The 13,891-nt window shown below is 41.5% G+C and overlaps 2 protein-coding genes across 4 annotated transcripts in view; one reads left to right on the top strand and one right to left on the bottom strand.

Moving 5' to 3' along the window:
- SLK (STE20 like kinase) overlaps positions 1-11,557 on the top strand; it is a 49,956-nt gene extending 38,399 nt beyond the window's left edge. For all 3 annotated transcript variants that reach the window (XM_071564372.1, XM_071564373.1, XM_071564371.1), the window contains 6 exons: positions 2,004-2,133; positions 2,366-2,490; positions 3,420-3,608; positions 3,838-3,963; positions 5,480-5,593; positions 6,163-11,557. In XM_071564372.1, the coding sequence (XP_071420473.1) occupies positions 2,004-2,133; positions 2,366-2,490; positions 3,420-3,608; positions 3,838-3,963; positions 5,480-5,593; positions 6,163-6,309 (831 nt within the window). In that variant the 3' untranslated portion in view covers positions 6,310-11,557. The remainder of the gene's footprint in view (positions 1-2,003; positions 2,134-2,365; positions 2,491-3,419; positions 3,609-3,837; positions 3,964-5,479; positions 5,594-6,162) is intronic.
- A 217-nt stretch (positions 11,558-11,774) lies between these two features.
- COL17A1 (collagen type XVII alpha 1 chain) overlaps positions 11,775-13,891 on the bottom strand; it is a 38,693-nt gene continuing 36,576 nt past the window's right edge. The window contains exons 54-57 of the mRNA XM_071564370.1: positions 13,581-13,721; positions 12,955-13,017; positions 12,659-12,730; positions 11,775-12,473 (exon numbers count right to left, since the gene is read on the bottom strand). Coding sequence (XP_071420471.1) covers positions 12,424-12,473; positions 12,659-12,730; positions 12,955-13,017; positions 13,581-13,721 — 326 coding nt within the window. The 3' untranslated portion in view covers positions 11,775-12,423. The remainder of the gene's footprint in view (positions 12,474-12,658; positions 12,731-12,954; positions 13,018-13,580; positions 13,722-13,891) is intronic.

The following is a 13,891-nucleotide window of genomic DNA, read 5'->3' as shown; positions in this document are numbered from 1 at the left end:
AACAAAGTTTTATTTCTTTAATTTTTCAATGTGTGTTTTCTCCTGTCCTGATCATATGTGCTGATCAATGTCACTGCTGTCTCCAAACTGATGAGCACAAATTTATGCAATGATGTGTAGTCAAAAGATCAAAATGACAGTAGTTACTTAGTCTGAGCTGAGACACTGAGGTTTCACACATACAATATGATACTGTTCTCTCATTTGTTCAGCACATGTGAGAAACATTGTGTGACTTGGGTGCTGTGTGTGCAGTGAAACTATGTATTTTAAAGATATCCGACTTTATTTTAAGATACTTACTGGGCAAACCCAAGCAGTAGCTTGAAGAAGGTGGATTGTCTTGCTCTGTCTTTTAACCATCCAACAATTCTTTGGTAAAGTCAATGACCTTTATTTTTTTGTAACACTTGAGTAGATGTGGGAGGTGGAAAGGCCAGAGTGTTTCCTGAGATTGACTGGTTTATCTTACAGTGCTAGCAGGTAAAAAACTTGTTAAGAATTACCATGTAGAGAGAAGAGCAACAACATTTAAATGATTGTGTAAAGCTCAAGCATAGTCACTTTTTGACCATGACCACACCAGAACAGCTTTCCCCGCTCCCTTCAAATGAAAAACCTCCCAGCAAATTAAAGACTGTTAATTATGTATCTGCAGCCTCAGAATAATAAACCTGTAGTCTTCTTCTTATCCTTTTCATCTAGAAAGGGGAACAATAGTATTTTTCATCAGTCCATGTATTTGTTTAGGTATGTCTGACTTAATTTGCAGACATCACCTTCCAGTTCTTTTTGTACCCTCAGGTCTGTCACTGACAACTTCACCTCTGGTTTTGTGTTACCTGTCTCAGTGTAACTCTGCTGTCCACTGAGAGAGATGAAAGCCTCATCTATTAATAACTTCCCATGAAGATGAAAACCAGGATTCGCCTGGTCATGATAACAAGTACTTTAAATGAACATTTAATTCCACATGACGACTCTTTTAGCAAGTAGCATAGGTTTAGTAAAAAAAAATAAGTACACCCTTCCACTGATCAGCTGCAGCCCAGTTTTTCCATTTCCCTTCCAAAAGACCATCTTTAATGTTACTATTTTATGTAGAACAGCAGGTGCTTCAGCAGCTCCCCTTGACTCTGGCAGGACCCTGCCATCATCCTTTCTTTTGATCTTGATATTGTGATAGAAGCATCTGATTTAATGTCTTGTTCTTACAGAGGGCTCTGTGTGTGTGTGTCTGTGCATGCTCACGTGCTTGTAGCTGTGGTTTTTCATAGTTGCAAAGAAGAAAGGCAACAGTAAGGTCTTGGGGCATGGGAGGGGGATTCCTCCTGCTGCCTGCTTTTTATGATGGGATGCAGCAGTGGATACACTTGGATAATGGGAAGATGCAGTTGCTATGGGGACTGCATCAGGTGGCAGGTGGTAAATCATTTTGTGAGGAGCCAGCTCAGCTCAGGTGTCACAGGGTTACAGTCCTGCAGCACCGTGGGGTGTCTGCACAGAACTCCCAGCCTCAATACCTCTGCCTTCAGGAAAAAATAAACTGCACAAATCTGAAACCCATCTGTGTCAATAAATAGGCTTTAACTAATCACCCAAAGGAAAATAAACATACATACCTTTATTTTCTTACCTATATGAATAATTAACCCTTGATAGAATGAGATTAACTTTATATTGAGCATTTATCTTTGCTGGCTCTCAACCTGCAACTTGTTCTTGGGGAGAGAGAAGATATAGAATGAACTGCACATTGGTGACTAGTTTGTTGCCTTTAGTCTTATTTCTGAAGGTATTATTTAAGCATTAAATATGCTCTTACCTACGCTGTACATAGGAAATACAAAAGATGAATAATTTGATAGTCAAGGCATGCTAGCTCAAATTTTCATAGATGCATTTGTTTTCATATATAGCTAATGCTGAGAGAACTGGGAGTTTCATTAAAATGTAGTGTTGTTAGAAGAACACAATTTAATTTACTTGTATTGCTTTACCAGGAGCAGGAGTTTGTGCAGAAGCAGCAACAAGAACTGGATGCATCTCTGAAGAAAATTATTCAGCAGCAGAAGACGGAACTGGCTACTATTGAACGAGATTGCCTCAACAACAAGCAGCAGCTCATGAGAGGTACCCAGCATCAGACTCTCTCTTTAAAAGCAGGCCCTTGTGTTTTAACAAAGCAAAGTCTTTCTTCACTTTATGAATTTCAAGACCTTAATGATTAATCTAGAATGGTAATAAAAACATCGGCTGCGGAACAGCATTGTTTTTAAAATGCACCTGTGGGCCTCCAGCAGGTAGATTGGGAAGTACCATGTGGTTGTTGCACTTTCCTGAACCAGCTTCCTCTTTTTTCCAGCTCGTGAAGCTGCAATCTGGGAACTGGAGGAGCGGCATCTGCAGGAGAAACACCAGCTCCTCAAACAGCAGCTCAAAGATCAGTACTTCATGCAGAGACATCAGCTGCTTAAGAGGCATGAAAAAGTGAGTGTTGATTTGACACGTTCTCTCGTGTATTAGAATATCCAGTTTTTTATCAGTAGTGTTATGATCTCTTCTAGTAGTTGTAAGTCTTCTTGCCTGTGCAAACAAACAAATGTTTTGAAGCTGTTTACATGTTCTGTTGAAATCAAAAAATCCTAATCATTTTACTTGAAAACCTTAGTAGTACGTAAAGGTATCAACAGTAATGATTTTCCCTTTCAATTCTTAAAAAACCCAACCAATCACAACATCTACCTTATTCTATTAAAAATACTGAATTCTGCTTTGATACCAAACCCAGTTTTGACTTGGGTTTAAATAAATTTACTCAGAAGTAAATCACCCTGGAATTAAATGAGAGGAATGAACTGGATTAGCTTTTGGGCAAGTAGCTGACAACTGTCTCTTTATAGCTAAGTTCTGTAAAATCCCTATTTTCCATGAGGTATTTTGTTTTTTATAGAATAGACTAAAGAAAATGGTTCAATTTTTGAAAATAATCCAACATGTTATGATGTTGTTAGAGGATCTCCTTGGTGATCAGAGCACAAACAGCCTCCAGTGAAGGCTTGTCCTGTCTGCTCTGGTTTGTCCCATACTGGCTGTTGCTTTCACAGCTCTTGCTGAAAACTGACCCTCCACAGCTGCAGCCCAGCAGTTCAGTTACACAGAAGTTCATCCCTTTGAATTAACAGACTTTTTAAAGGCAATTCCTGATGGTAAAATATGTGTGTATTCACATTAATTGGGGAATTTCACAGGGGCTCTCTGGGAGAAGCCCCTGCTCCCCACGGATGTCCCCACGGCTGGGACTGGTTTCTGTCGAGAGGCACCGACTCGCACCAGGTGCTCATTGGCAAAATGAGAGGATGCAAATAATGTAACATTAACAGGTGCTCTGTAACATTTCCACATGGTCAACATTTCAGGAAACAGAACAAATGCAGAGATACAATCAACGCCTTATTGAGGAGTTAAAGAACAAGCAAACTCAGGAAAGAGCCAGACTGCCTAAAATCCAGCGAAGTGAAGCAAAGACTCGAATGGCAATGTTTAAGAAAAGTTTAAGAATCAATTCCTTAGCTTCTCCAGACCAAGATCGTGAAAAAATTAAGCAGGTAATTAATAAATTAATACTTGGTTTTAATAGTCTAGATGCTAAATGTGAGGATGGGATAGAGTGCACTCTTTGTAAGGATTGTAAAAAAGAAAGAGTAGAGAAAATTATTGCTTAAATCCTCTAAAACCATTCTTCTTGCTATGTGTTAATTCTGTTATGTGCAGTTCTTTGGCTCATGTAAACTGTTGTATTCAGAGGCACAATATAAATAATCTTTTTAATTTTAGTTTGCTGTTCAAGAAGAAAAGAGGCAGAAGAATGAGAGACTGGCTCAGCATCAAAAACACGAAAACCAGATGCGGGACCTTCAGTTGCAGTGTGAAGCAAACATCAGGGAACTGCATCAGTTACAGGTTAAAAATAGATGATATTAAATGACCATTCAGTGGGAAGACTCGGGTTAATAACAGATGCAGGCAAAGCAGAAACATCTCCTTCATTTTTATTGGACAGTGTAGAGTTTCAGCTTTGCTTTCGAGGGCCTGCAGCACACTGCTTAACCTGATGCATGTGCTTCTATCAATTAATGAGAAATAATTTTAAATGCAAGAAGAGCATGAACCAGAAACAGATGACCTCTTCTGGAACATCTGTCAAGTTCCCAGGGCTGTTTTCTGTAGGCAACATTTCTTCTTAACCTGGTTTTACTGAAATGTCACTAATCAGAACAGCAGCAGGCGTCACCACAGGATGTTTGCAGCAGTATGTGAATGAGGAGGGTTTTTTACAAAGTGCTGCCACGTGTACATGTGCTTCTGGAACGTACTTAAAAGGAATTCTCTCCTTGCCATTCTGTCCCTTTTGGTATGCATTTCATAAAAGTTTCTGCTGTATACCAGAGGCCAGAACTCCTTTTCCATTAAATCAGCTTTTCCCTGTTTCAAGGACACAAGGCAGTTTTAAAGCATTACATGATCACCTGCTGATAACCTTTGCTTAGAGAAATTGTGCAACAATCAATGAAGCTTGTTCTCCTCTGTTCACTTTCTTACATCCTGCAAAAACAGTCCCTGGCTGTGCCACTAATATGCCTCAGTAAATCCCCAAGTACCGTGGGAGCCTTGTGAGAGTTTCAGCTCAAGTAAAATTGAGCAGATTAGGGCTGCTCTGAGCTTGACACGGAAAACTGGCCTCTTGCTGCACTCAGGTCTAGCCAAGGGCTTGTCGTTTCTGTGGCTGTAGTTCTGTGTTCTGCATCAGACCCATTTGGGACTGGAACTCTACAAATATGGCCATTACCGCCTATTCTTAAAAAGACCCCAAAGATTTGATGTAACTAAATACTTAATTTTTTTCCTTGCCATCTTCAAAAGTCCTCTGAAAGTGAGGCAGTTGCCGGGTATCTTACTGAGAGGAGTGTGGAGCTGAGGTGTTGTTTGATGATCCTTTTCCTTTTCATCAGGCACTTCTACAAGCACTTTTCTCCCCTCTCTAAACCCCTTTTGTTCATCTCAGCTCTTGGCATCAGGAGTTGAAATATTTCCAAAAAATGGCTTCCTTTTTAATGTAATTGATTTTAATAAATTTTCCAGGCTGTCTTCAGAAAGCAAGGCAGAAATGCTCTCTGACCTTGAAAAGCATTATTAGGCAGTAAAACAGAGTTTTGAGTAACTCTCAGCTGCTGCCTTAGTGACACTCATCAGTGTGTTTGGATTTATGAGTGTTTCTTATCTCAGTTGGCTCTGATGGAAAGATCAGCTTTTGAAAATGCAGCCTCGTAACATGCTTTTATCTTGTAATTATTCACATCACTATTTACACGGAATAAGCTAATTAAAAAGAATTAGGACAACATATGTCACTGTACAAATGTTGAGTTGCCTAATCTGAATTAGTTTTACATAAGGATTATCTGTATCTTGTTTTAAGAATGAAAAATGCCATCTACTGGTTGAGCATGAGACTCAGAAGCTGAAAGAGCTGGATGAAGAGCACAGCCAAGAACTGAAAGAATGGAGAGAGAAACTGAGACCAAGAAAAAAGGTAAATTGGAGCAGTTCCCAAATCAGGAGATAATCAGGGGTTTCATCAAGCAAATACAGACAGTACAAAAGTATTGCAGAGGAGGAGAGTCAAGCTGGTGTACAAAGCTGTTACAGTTCACTGAATAATAAAAGATGTAAAAAAATTGCAAAAGCTGAGCAAAGGGCAGGTGCAACAGAACAGTCTGTGTGTCACCAGCCTCCCACAGGGCTCCCTCCTGCACTGTGCGTGTGTGTTTGCATGGAAAACTTAGCTGGAGATAAGTTTGGATTTAGGAATTTATAAATAGCAGATAGAAGGTGGTGGAGGTTGGTTTTGGAGTTGAGATTTTATTCTAAAATGGAAAGTGCTAGATTTTCTCACAGGTCAGGGAGTGTCCTACAGGCATATGATGTTCCTGGCTTGCTGTGTCTTGTCTGGCTTGCCATTTCATGTTTGCTGGGTGATTTTAATTTTGATGGTGGCCTGTGAAGTTACAGCATTATATCAGACAACCACAATGTAACAACAATAATGGGTTTCTTCTACTTTACCTTGTTAATCCTGTGACAATCTGATTTTGGTTTTAGACACTGGAAGAAGAATTTGCCAGAAAACTGCAGGAACAGGAAGTTTTCTTTAAAATGACTGGAGAATCTGAATGCCTTAATCCTTCAACGCAAAGCCGAATTTCCAAGTTCTATCCAATCCCCAGCCTTCACTCCACTGGGTCATAACTCTGGGAACTGCTATAGGTTTTTTCCTATTTGGAATTCTCCACCCTTTCCCATTTACCTGACTTATCTGTGGCGCATGTACATCAGAGGACCCTGCGCTTTTCGTTTTCAGTGGAGACAATCAGCGACAGCATCAGTTTCTTCACTTCTCTGAGCAGAAGAAACAAAGAAGGTGTGGGTGTACAATGGTAATGTCACGTCCTTCAGATGTTTCAAGACTAAGTGGGCTTTTTATCTCGGTCTCTAAAAGTATGTTACCTATGGTTTTGACTTTAAGCCTGAAATATTAATTATGCTCTTTCACAAAAAATGGTTTCTCATATGAACATTTAAATGATGTAATACTAGTTCTGCTACTGTGTTTTTAAGCATCACATCTCTCCACGAGAGGATTTCACATTTGAAAATGCCATGAGAGGTTTAAAGTCTCATAATGTGGAGCAGCGTCTTCATGGCAAGGACTGAAACTAATTGCTGAGAACATGCCAGTCATCAGAAAAACAAACCCTTATGTTTAAACACAATTGGCAAAAGCAAAACTCTTTGTATTTTCTTTGAAAAGAAACCTCTGGCATAAATTGAACTGAGCTGATCTCCATGACATGTTTTGTCCATTAGTTCCATAACAAAATGGGGTGCTAGTTTAATTAATACAGTGCCTGAAACACTTAGATATGCTGATCCTGGTAACAGGATACTGTTTTGTCATTTAAAAAAAAAACAGAACTCCTTAGCATTGTTGTTACTGTACAAAACAAGACTTCTTGCTGCTACTGCCATTTTTGTTGTAAATCCTCACCCTAAAATATTTTGCACTAAAATATGTAAAGGTGAAAGAAATGCTAACTTTAAAATGCACAGTTTATTATTTTCCTTTGCTATTTTACAGGTGGTTAGTTCTACAAATTGAAAAACTGTAGAATGTATTTTTTAGAAAGTGGGGTACAAAATGCACGTGGTTTCTCTAACTGTACCTGGAATGGGTAGAGCCATTGTTCTGTTCTTACCAAAGCCTGTTCATTTAAACTCCATTGGAAAAGTGGAGGTGGATGGTCATATTTATAAATAACCATGGCTAAAGTCTGATTTCATTAGAAGTGTTAGATTCAATTTTTTTTCTTTTTTTTTTAATTTTAGTCATTTTATTTTGTGGAAAGATTTAAGTTAAATATATAGACAAACTCCTTTATGAAGCTGGGTGTTTTGCTTTCGTGTTGCCACCTACTAACATAGGCAGGTTTTATTTTTCAAGTTCATAGATGTACAATAAGTTATTTACCTGACTGATCTGCAGTGGAAACTCTGAAACGTTTCTCATGTAGCAGGTAGGGCAATACAGCTGTGTTAGGTCACTTTTTGCTGCACTCCTTTGGTGGGTAGAGGTTGAGTCATATCAGGACAGTATTATGAGCTGTACTTGGGTATGCTGGAGTTCCATTTGTAAAATAGTATTTTCTTTCTGTTGTCCTTGGGCATCAACTGCAACCATTTTGTTTTGCTCTCTTGCATTGAACGTGTGGCTGGTGACCATTGTATGATGCTCATTTCATGGGAACAGTGTTGCTGCATGTCAGTGAACTCATAAATTAACATAAGACTTTATAATCAGCTATGGTTGAAACTTTGGATGCTGAAATCCTTGGACATTGAACCGATACCTTCTCAATGAAGACACTTAATTTACAGCACAGTAAAAAAATTAATTGGAAAATGCATGTTTTAATTTAAATTTTGTAACTTTTTGATAGCATAATTACTTTAATAGCTAGCCTTAATTTCTGGCATTTTATTATTATAAATGTGTATTGTGTACTGTTGTAAATTCACACCCCGTATCTCTAGAATGTTCTCTGTTGCTAAATGCATAGTTCTTTGAATTGTTTGTTTATTAGGGAGAAAAAAAGTCTTTGAAGGCTTTTTGCTTTTTAAGCTCCACCTTCATAAATTGACTGTTACTGAGATAACATTAAATAATCTTCATCTCTATTTAACAGAATTTGTTTGCAGTTTCATGCAAAGTAGGCTCAGTGCTTTACTCAGGGAGTGGGCAGGGCAGGCAGATTTCCGCTTCTGGATTATCCCTCCCTTCATCCACATTAAATCCTCAGAGGGAAATAATAGAATCATAGAATGTTAAGGGGTTGGAATGGACCTTAAAGCTCATGTAGTCCCAATCCCCCACCATGGGCAGGGACATCTCCACTAGACCAGGTTGCTCAAGGCTTTATCCAGCCTGGCCTTGAATGCTTAGAGGGTTGGGGCACCCACAGCCTCCCTGGGCAACCTGTGCCAGTGCCTCACCACCCTCACAGTAAACAATTTCCTTCTAATATCTATCCTAAATTTCCCCCCTTTCAATATGTACCCAATACTCCTTGGCTTATCACTACACTGTGTTAATTTCAGTCATAACTTGCTAATATATATTAGCATTCTGTTTACCTCTGTCTAAATCTCTTACATATTTAAATCTTTTATTTGAAGATCTTTTTCACACAGGCCCCTGCAATCTGATCTCATTGTAAATTGCACAAATAACTGTAACTGAGCCCTGTGATGAAGGAAGAGATCAGATGTGGTGATGGAAGCCTTGCTCATCTCTCCAGGTGGGGAGCACTGGGAAAGCAGTTGTAGCCTCGTGAACTGTGCTGAGAATTGATATCAAGCATGAAAATAATGTTTTCTGTGTGGTAACAGGAACTAGCATGAGTTCTTACACAGACTGGGTAAATCAGGTTTAAGTGTTGTAGAACATCAAAGAGGTGTTACAATATTATATCAGTGTCAGAAAATACAATTCAAATTAATTTAGTCTTACATAGGCCCAAAAGAGATCTCCTGAGATACAAAATCCAATCTCTGTACTGTCTCATGTCACCTCCCTTTAATGAATGTTAGCAGCTCCATCTCTAGGGTAGTTTGATGTATTTTCAACAGCCAAAACAATGTACTTTCTTACTGAGTGTTTGGCAGGTCTCATTGTCCCCACATGCTCTTGCAAAACTGACCACAAATCAGTATTTACTCACTTTTGTGTTTTACCACATCATAAATACTGTCCACAGGAAAGAGCCAGGGCAGTGCCTGGGTTGCAGTCAGTGTATGGATTGTCCTGCTGTATTTACAGCTGACCCTCACAGGAAACCTGCCTGCAGGCCCCTGCTCTGGCAGGGTCAGACCTCACATGTGTCTCCTGAGCTCTGAAGGCTCTGACCTGCTAAGTCATCTTTTCCAGGAAAGGGCCTTGTAAGGACAGAGCCCCTGGCTCTGCTTGCCTCCTGAGTTCCTAGAACACAGCTGTGCAGGCTCTCTAGTCCTAGACTAATGCACTGCTGCCAGTAGCCCAGGGAGAGCTGGGGCTAAAGCTCCTCAGGTGCTCCTGTGCCCTTGTTTTTAGGAGACTCCACAACTTTCCTGAGCAGGGCTGTCTGGGGAGGGGTTACCAGTTGTGGGGGGAATGGTCTGGCTCAGCTCTTGGCCTCCTGGAGTCCCAGGGAACTTTGCTGTTTACTTTGCTGGTGAAGGAGAAATACTCCCAACATTTCATCCTTTCTGATTTCCATAAAATTAATTTTCCTTCTCCAAGCACTCTGCTGTCTCTGTTGAATGCACAGGAAGTGTGTACGGTAGGTAAAGATACAATATTGTAGTTGTTATGATCGATTAGATGGATCCTGATTTCTGGAGGAAAACCTTTATTTGAATTGGCACCTGAATTCCAATTCTGAGGTGGCAGGGCTGCTGTCCTGACCAGTGGCATTCACTCGCAGTGATTTTTCACATTACTTAAAATCTGATAGTCTGAGCTGCATCCTTTTTTCCAGATAATCTTCTAAGCGAATATCCTTTTAAAATTACATTCATGGGTGTTCAATATCTAATCAATCACACAGTTTAAAAAGTTATTCTTTGGTCCCATAGGAGTTTATGATAACTCCATGCTACTGAATTATTTTTCTTACTAGGAAACATAGCACCTTAACTGAGACAGAACCAAGCAAAGTAGCAATGAAATTGCTTTCATCACACCATGTCTTCTCTGACAGCAATATCAGACAGGAAGTGTAAGTTGATTCTCCAGCTGAAACAGTATCTGTCTTGCAAGTATTTCAAGGATGCTTTGGTCTAGGAAGGATTTGAGTAAGGTGTTTTCAATTTTCCACTTTTAGGCAGCCTGATTTTCAGAGCTGCTGTGCTCCCAGGACCTCAGAAACACTTATCCTTGCTGGGAACCAAAATGTGCAGATAAGCTCAGGGCTAGTTGCTTCCACTGAACTCTGCGTCTTGGTTCATCTGGGGAAGTGGGGGAAGTTTTTGAGGATAGTGACTCTCTGGTTGTTGAAGGAAAGGGCAGCGAGGATTGTTTAGGACATTTCCCCTTCCCAGACTACTGCCATCTTCACAGCAGTTGAAATAAGGTCAGAGAGAATTAACCTTCCCTGTTCAAAGGCAAGTCAAGGCCAGGGTGCCTTGTTTGTTTTTCCATCTTACAAAAGATGAGAACAGAGAAAGGGGAGAAGACAAACTACAGTGTTTCTCTTTTACAGAACTTTTAGAACTTTTAGTTGTTCTGCACTCCTTTTCTCCCACCTCAATCCTTGAGCTGTGTTTCTGTAGCTACTTCGCACATCTGGCTTTTGGGCAGTCAGTGGTGCCAGAGAACAACCCCCTGAATAGAGACATGCTCAAATCCAACTCATCAATGTGCATCCATTGTGCTGAAAGCAGAAGGGAGGAGTGGCTGAGCCCAGAGTTACCCTGATCTTCCAAAATTTCTTCCACAATTACCAAACTAGGTGGTAAAGCCTTTCATAGTATCAGTCCTAGAACTGTGGAAAGAACAGAAACTAGAAAGGGACATGGAGTGAAATCTAACACTGAGGTGTCTCCCCCATTTTCTGTCTGCAAGCCAAGCAGAGCAGGAGTCCTGTCACAGTCCTGTGACAAAGCGCACGCGCCTGAGGCACCACCGGCCTCGTGTTCTCCCAGCAGTTTGTTGAATGTTCTGTGTTAACTGCAAAACAAGTTATTTTTGCCTTACAGAAAGCAACCAAAAATCATGAGATGGATGAATAATTGGCTGAGGGTCTCTGTACAGCTTGTGGAAGTGAACTTGCGGTAGCAGCCATACAACAGTTTTGGGGTTTTTCTTTTTGGTCTTGTTTTTAAAAGTAATTTGATTTCATGGCTTTCTGTAGAATATTGTAATAATTCTGCTGTAAATACAATAAAAATCACAGTTTGCTGAGATGGCCTCTGTTTTGTTGATGGAATAGTTGCATGAAATAAAAGTGATGTTTGAGTGAAGGGGGCAATCCAGAATTTTTAAAATAACTGAGTGTAAAATGTATTTAACATGGTGCCATTGTATTTTACCATTGTACCTTAGACCCCTCTCAGGTGCCTGACCCTGCCCCATGACACAACCTGTAAACACAAAATGGTGGTCCTGAACAGTTCAGGGATGGGGTTAAAACACTTTATTTTGGCTCTTTACATTATAATTATTTTCCCTCAACGTTGAGAAAACCAGAAAAAAATAGAAAAATATTTTTAAACAAATGGTGTGTAAAAGTGCGTTGGTTCATTCCCTGTGCTCCTGCCTCCCACTTGGGGCCAGCAGGGCTGGTGGAGAGGGAATCCCAGTGCAGAGCAAGATTAATCCCAGGGTATCTTTCAGGGTCTTGGGTCCTGTGGGCTGCATCTGATCTCTGACAAAGCACATGTTTGGGGGGGGGGGGGGGGGGGGTTCTTTCCTTTTTTCTTTTTGCTGCATATTTTGATGCTTGTTAAAAAAACCCTGGTTGTTATGTAGCTGGGAGTAACACAAGAAGCCTGGACTAGCCGAGACAGGAGAACTTGTCAGCCCAAAGACATCAGCCTGCAAGCTCAGGGTCATGAAGCCAAACATCAGTAACAGGAGCAAACACCCACACTGGGGCCATGCTGGACGTGTGCAAGACAGTCAGATCTCTGCAGCAACATTGAACTATCAAGTCTAAGGGGTCAGCTGAGCGGCGAGGACTTTTTAGCATTAAGGCAGTGAAGACTCAGGCTCATTCTCTACAGGCTGCTGGGAATGCTGCCTTGTGCAGAACTGAGCTGTCTGTTTCCTTAAACCCCAACACTTCTTCTTTTTCTTCTGCCAAAATACCCTTGTTCACCTGTGAACAAGAATGTAAAACGGAGAAATATTTGAAAACTTCATGTGAGAAGATAAAAGATACAAAACAAAAAAATGGGGCTGTATGTGTTTTCCATCCATTTCCAGTGATGGGCTGGTGCCTGGGGAATCCTCCACTCCCTGACAGGCAAACCCTGCTCTCCTGGGGATGGCAGGTGTTCATACCTTTCTCTCCCTTCTCTCCTTTTGGTCCTCTGTGCCCTTGTCGTCCTGGTGGGCCCATTGGCCCAGGGTCACCTGAAGGGATGAGAAGACCAAGTTTGCCCCTGAGCACAAGTGGCTCATGGACAGGCACAGGTCAAGGTAAGGGAGACCAAGTCAGGACAATGTTTTGGCTGAGACCCTGAAGGTGTCACCTTCACTGTGTGACCTACTACAGTGCTGTGCCAACTGTCTGTGTGGTCACAGTGCTGCTCCCTGGGTATCACAGGGCTAAAGAGGGAAAGGATAGCAAGCCTTACCTTTGGGTCCAGGATATCCTCTCTCTCCCTTTTCACCAGGTGGCCCCTGGATGGCACCATATGCTGGAGAGGGAAATGAGAGGATGAATGAGTGGGACAAACCACTGTGCTTACTCAGAGAAGCCATGGGTCACACTGGAAGGACATTTCTCTTGGTTAGACGGGATTAGACTGACAGAAAGTTTTTCAAAAATTGTTTTGGTCCAACAAAGTTCCAAGGACAGGCTATGATGTCATTTCACCAGCACTGCTCTGCAACCCTCTCCAGGTGTCCTGGCTGGCAGCAGGACTGGAGCTGGCCTGTGCTCAGGGCAGGGAATCTGTGAGCAGAGCGAGCAGCTGACTCATGTTGCTGTACATGTGCCAGCCCAGCCACGTTACAATGGGCCACAGAGGTTGTAAGCACAGAGGCCCTCAGGGTTTGGGGTGACTTGCTTACAAATAGTGGGAAAAACCGATGTCCTTCCTAATGGTAAGACTGCAAGGGAGGAAGGACCTTGAATTGAAAGACCATCTACCTCCAATGGTGTACCTTAACTTTCACAGCATGCAAAGGTGAGAAGATCACTAGGTCTGTGAAATCTCATATGCATGATTCAGAAACGCCAAGTCAATATGTCACTTACTTCTAAAGAAGTCCATGAGGTCCTCGGTGACATTGCCATAGGTTGCAAAGACTTTGCTGATGCCAGGGGGACCAGGAGGGCCTGGGGGACCTGCAGGTCCCTGTGCAGTGTAAGACATCAGGTCCTGGAGAATACCTTGGCCTGAAGAATTTAAAATGTCATTTGAAAGATGCTCTGGGAGAACTGTGGCTGGATGCTGAGGCAGGAAGGTGTAAGCGAGAGCTGTAGGCAGCAGGAAGGGGAGGGAGGTGACCAGCATGACACCAGGCACAGGGGATTAGGAGTTGTAGGCTGGGACAGGGAGCATCAGG

This window comes from Pithys albifrons, chromosome 9 (genome assembly GCF_047495875.1).
Source record: "Pithys albifrons albifrons isolate INPA30051 chromosome 9, PitAlb_v1, whole genome shotgun sequence".
Lineage (NCBI taxonomy): Eukaryota > Metazoa > Chordata > Aves > Passeriformes > Thamnophilidae > Pithys > Pithys albifrons.
Note: the sequence above shows the minus strand (reverse complement) of the source record. Positions and strands in the feature narration are given on the sequence as shown.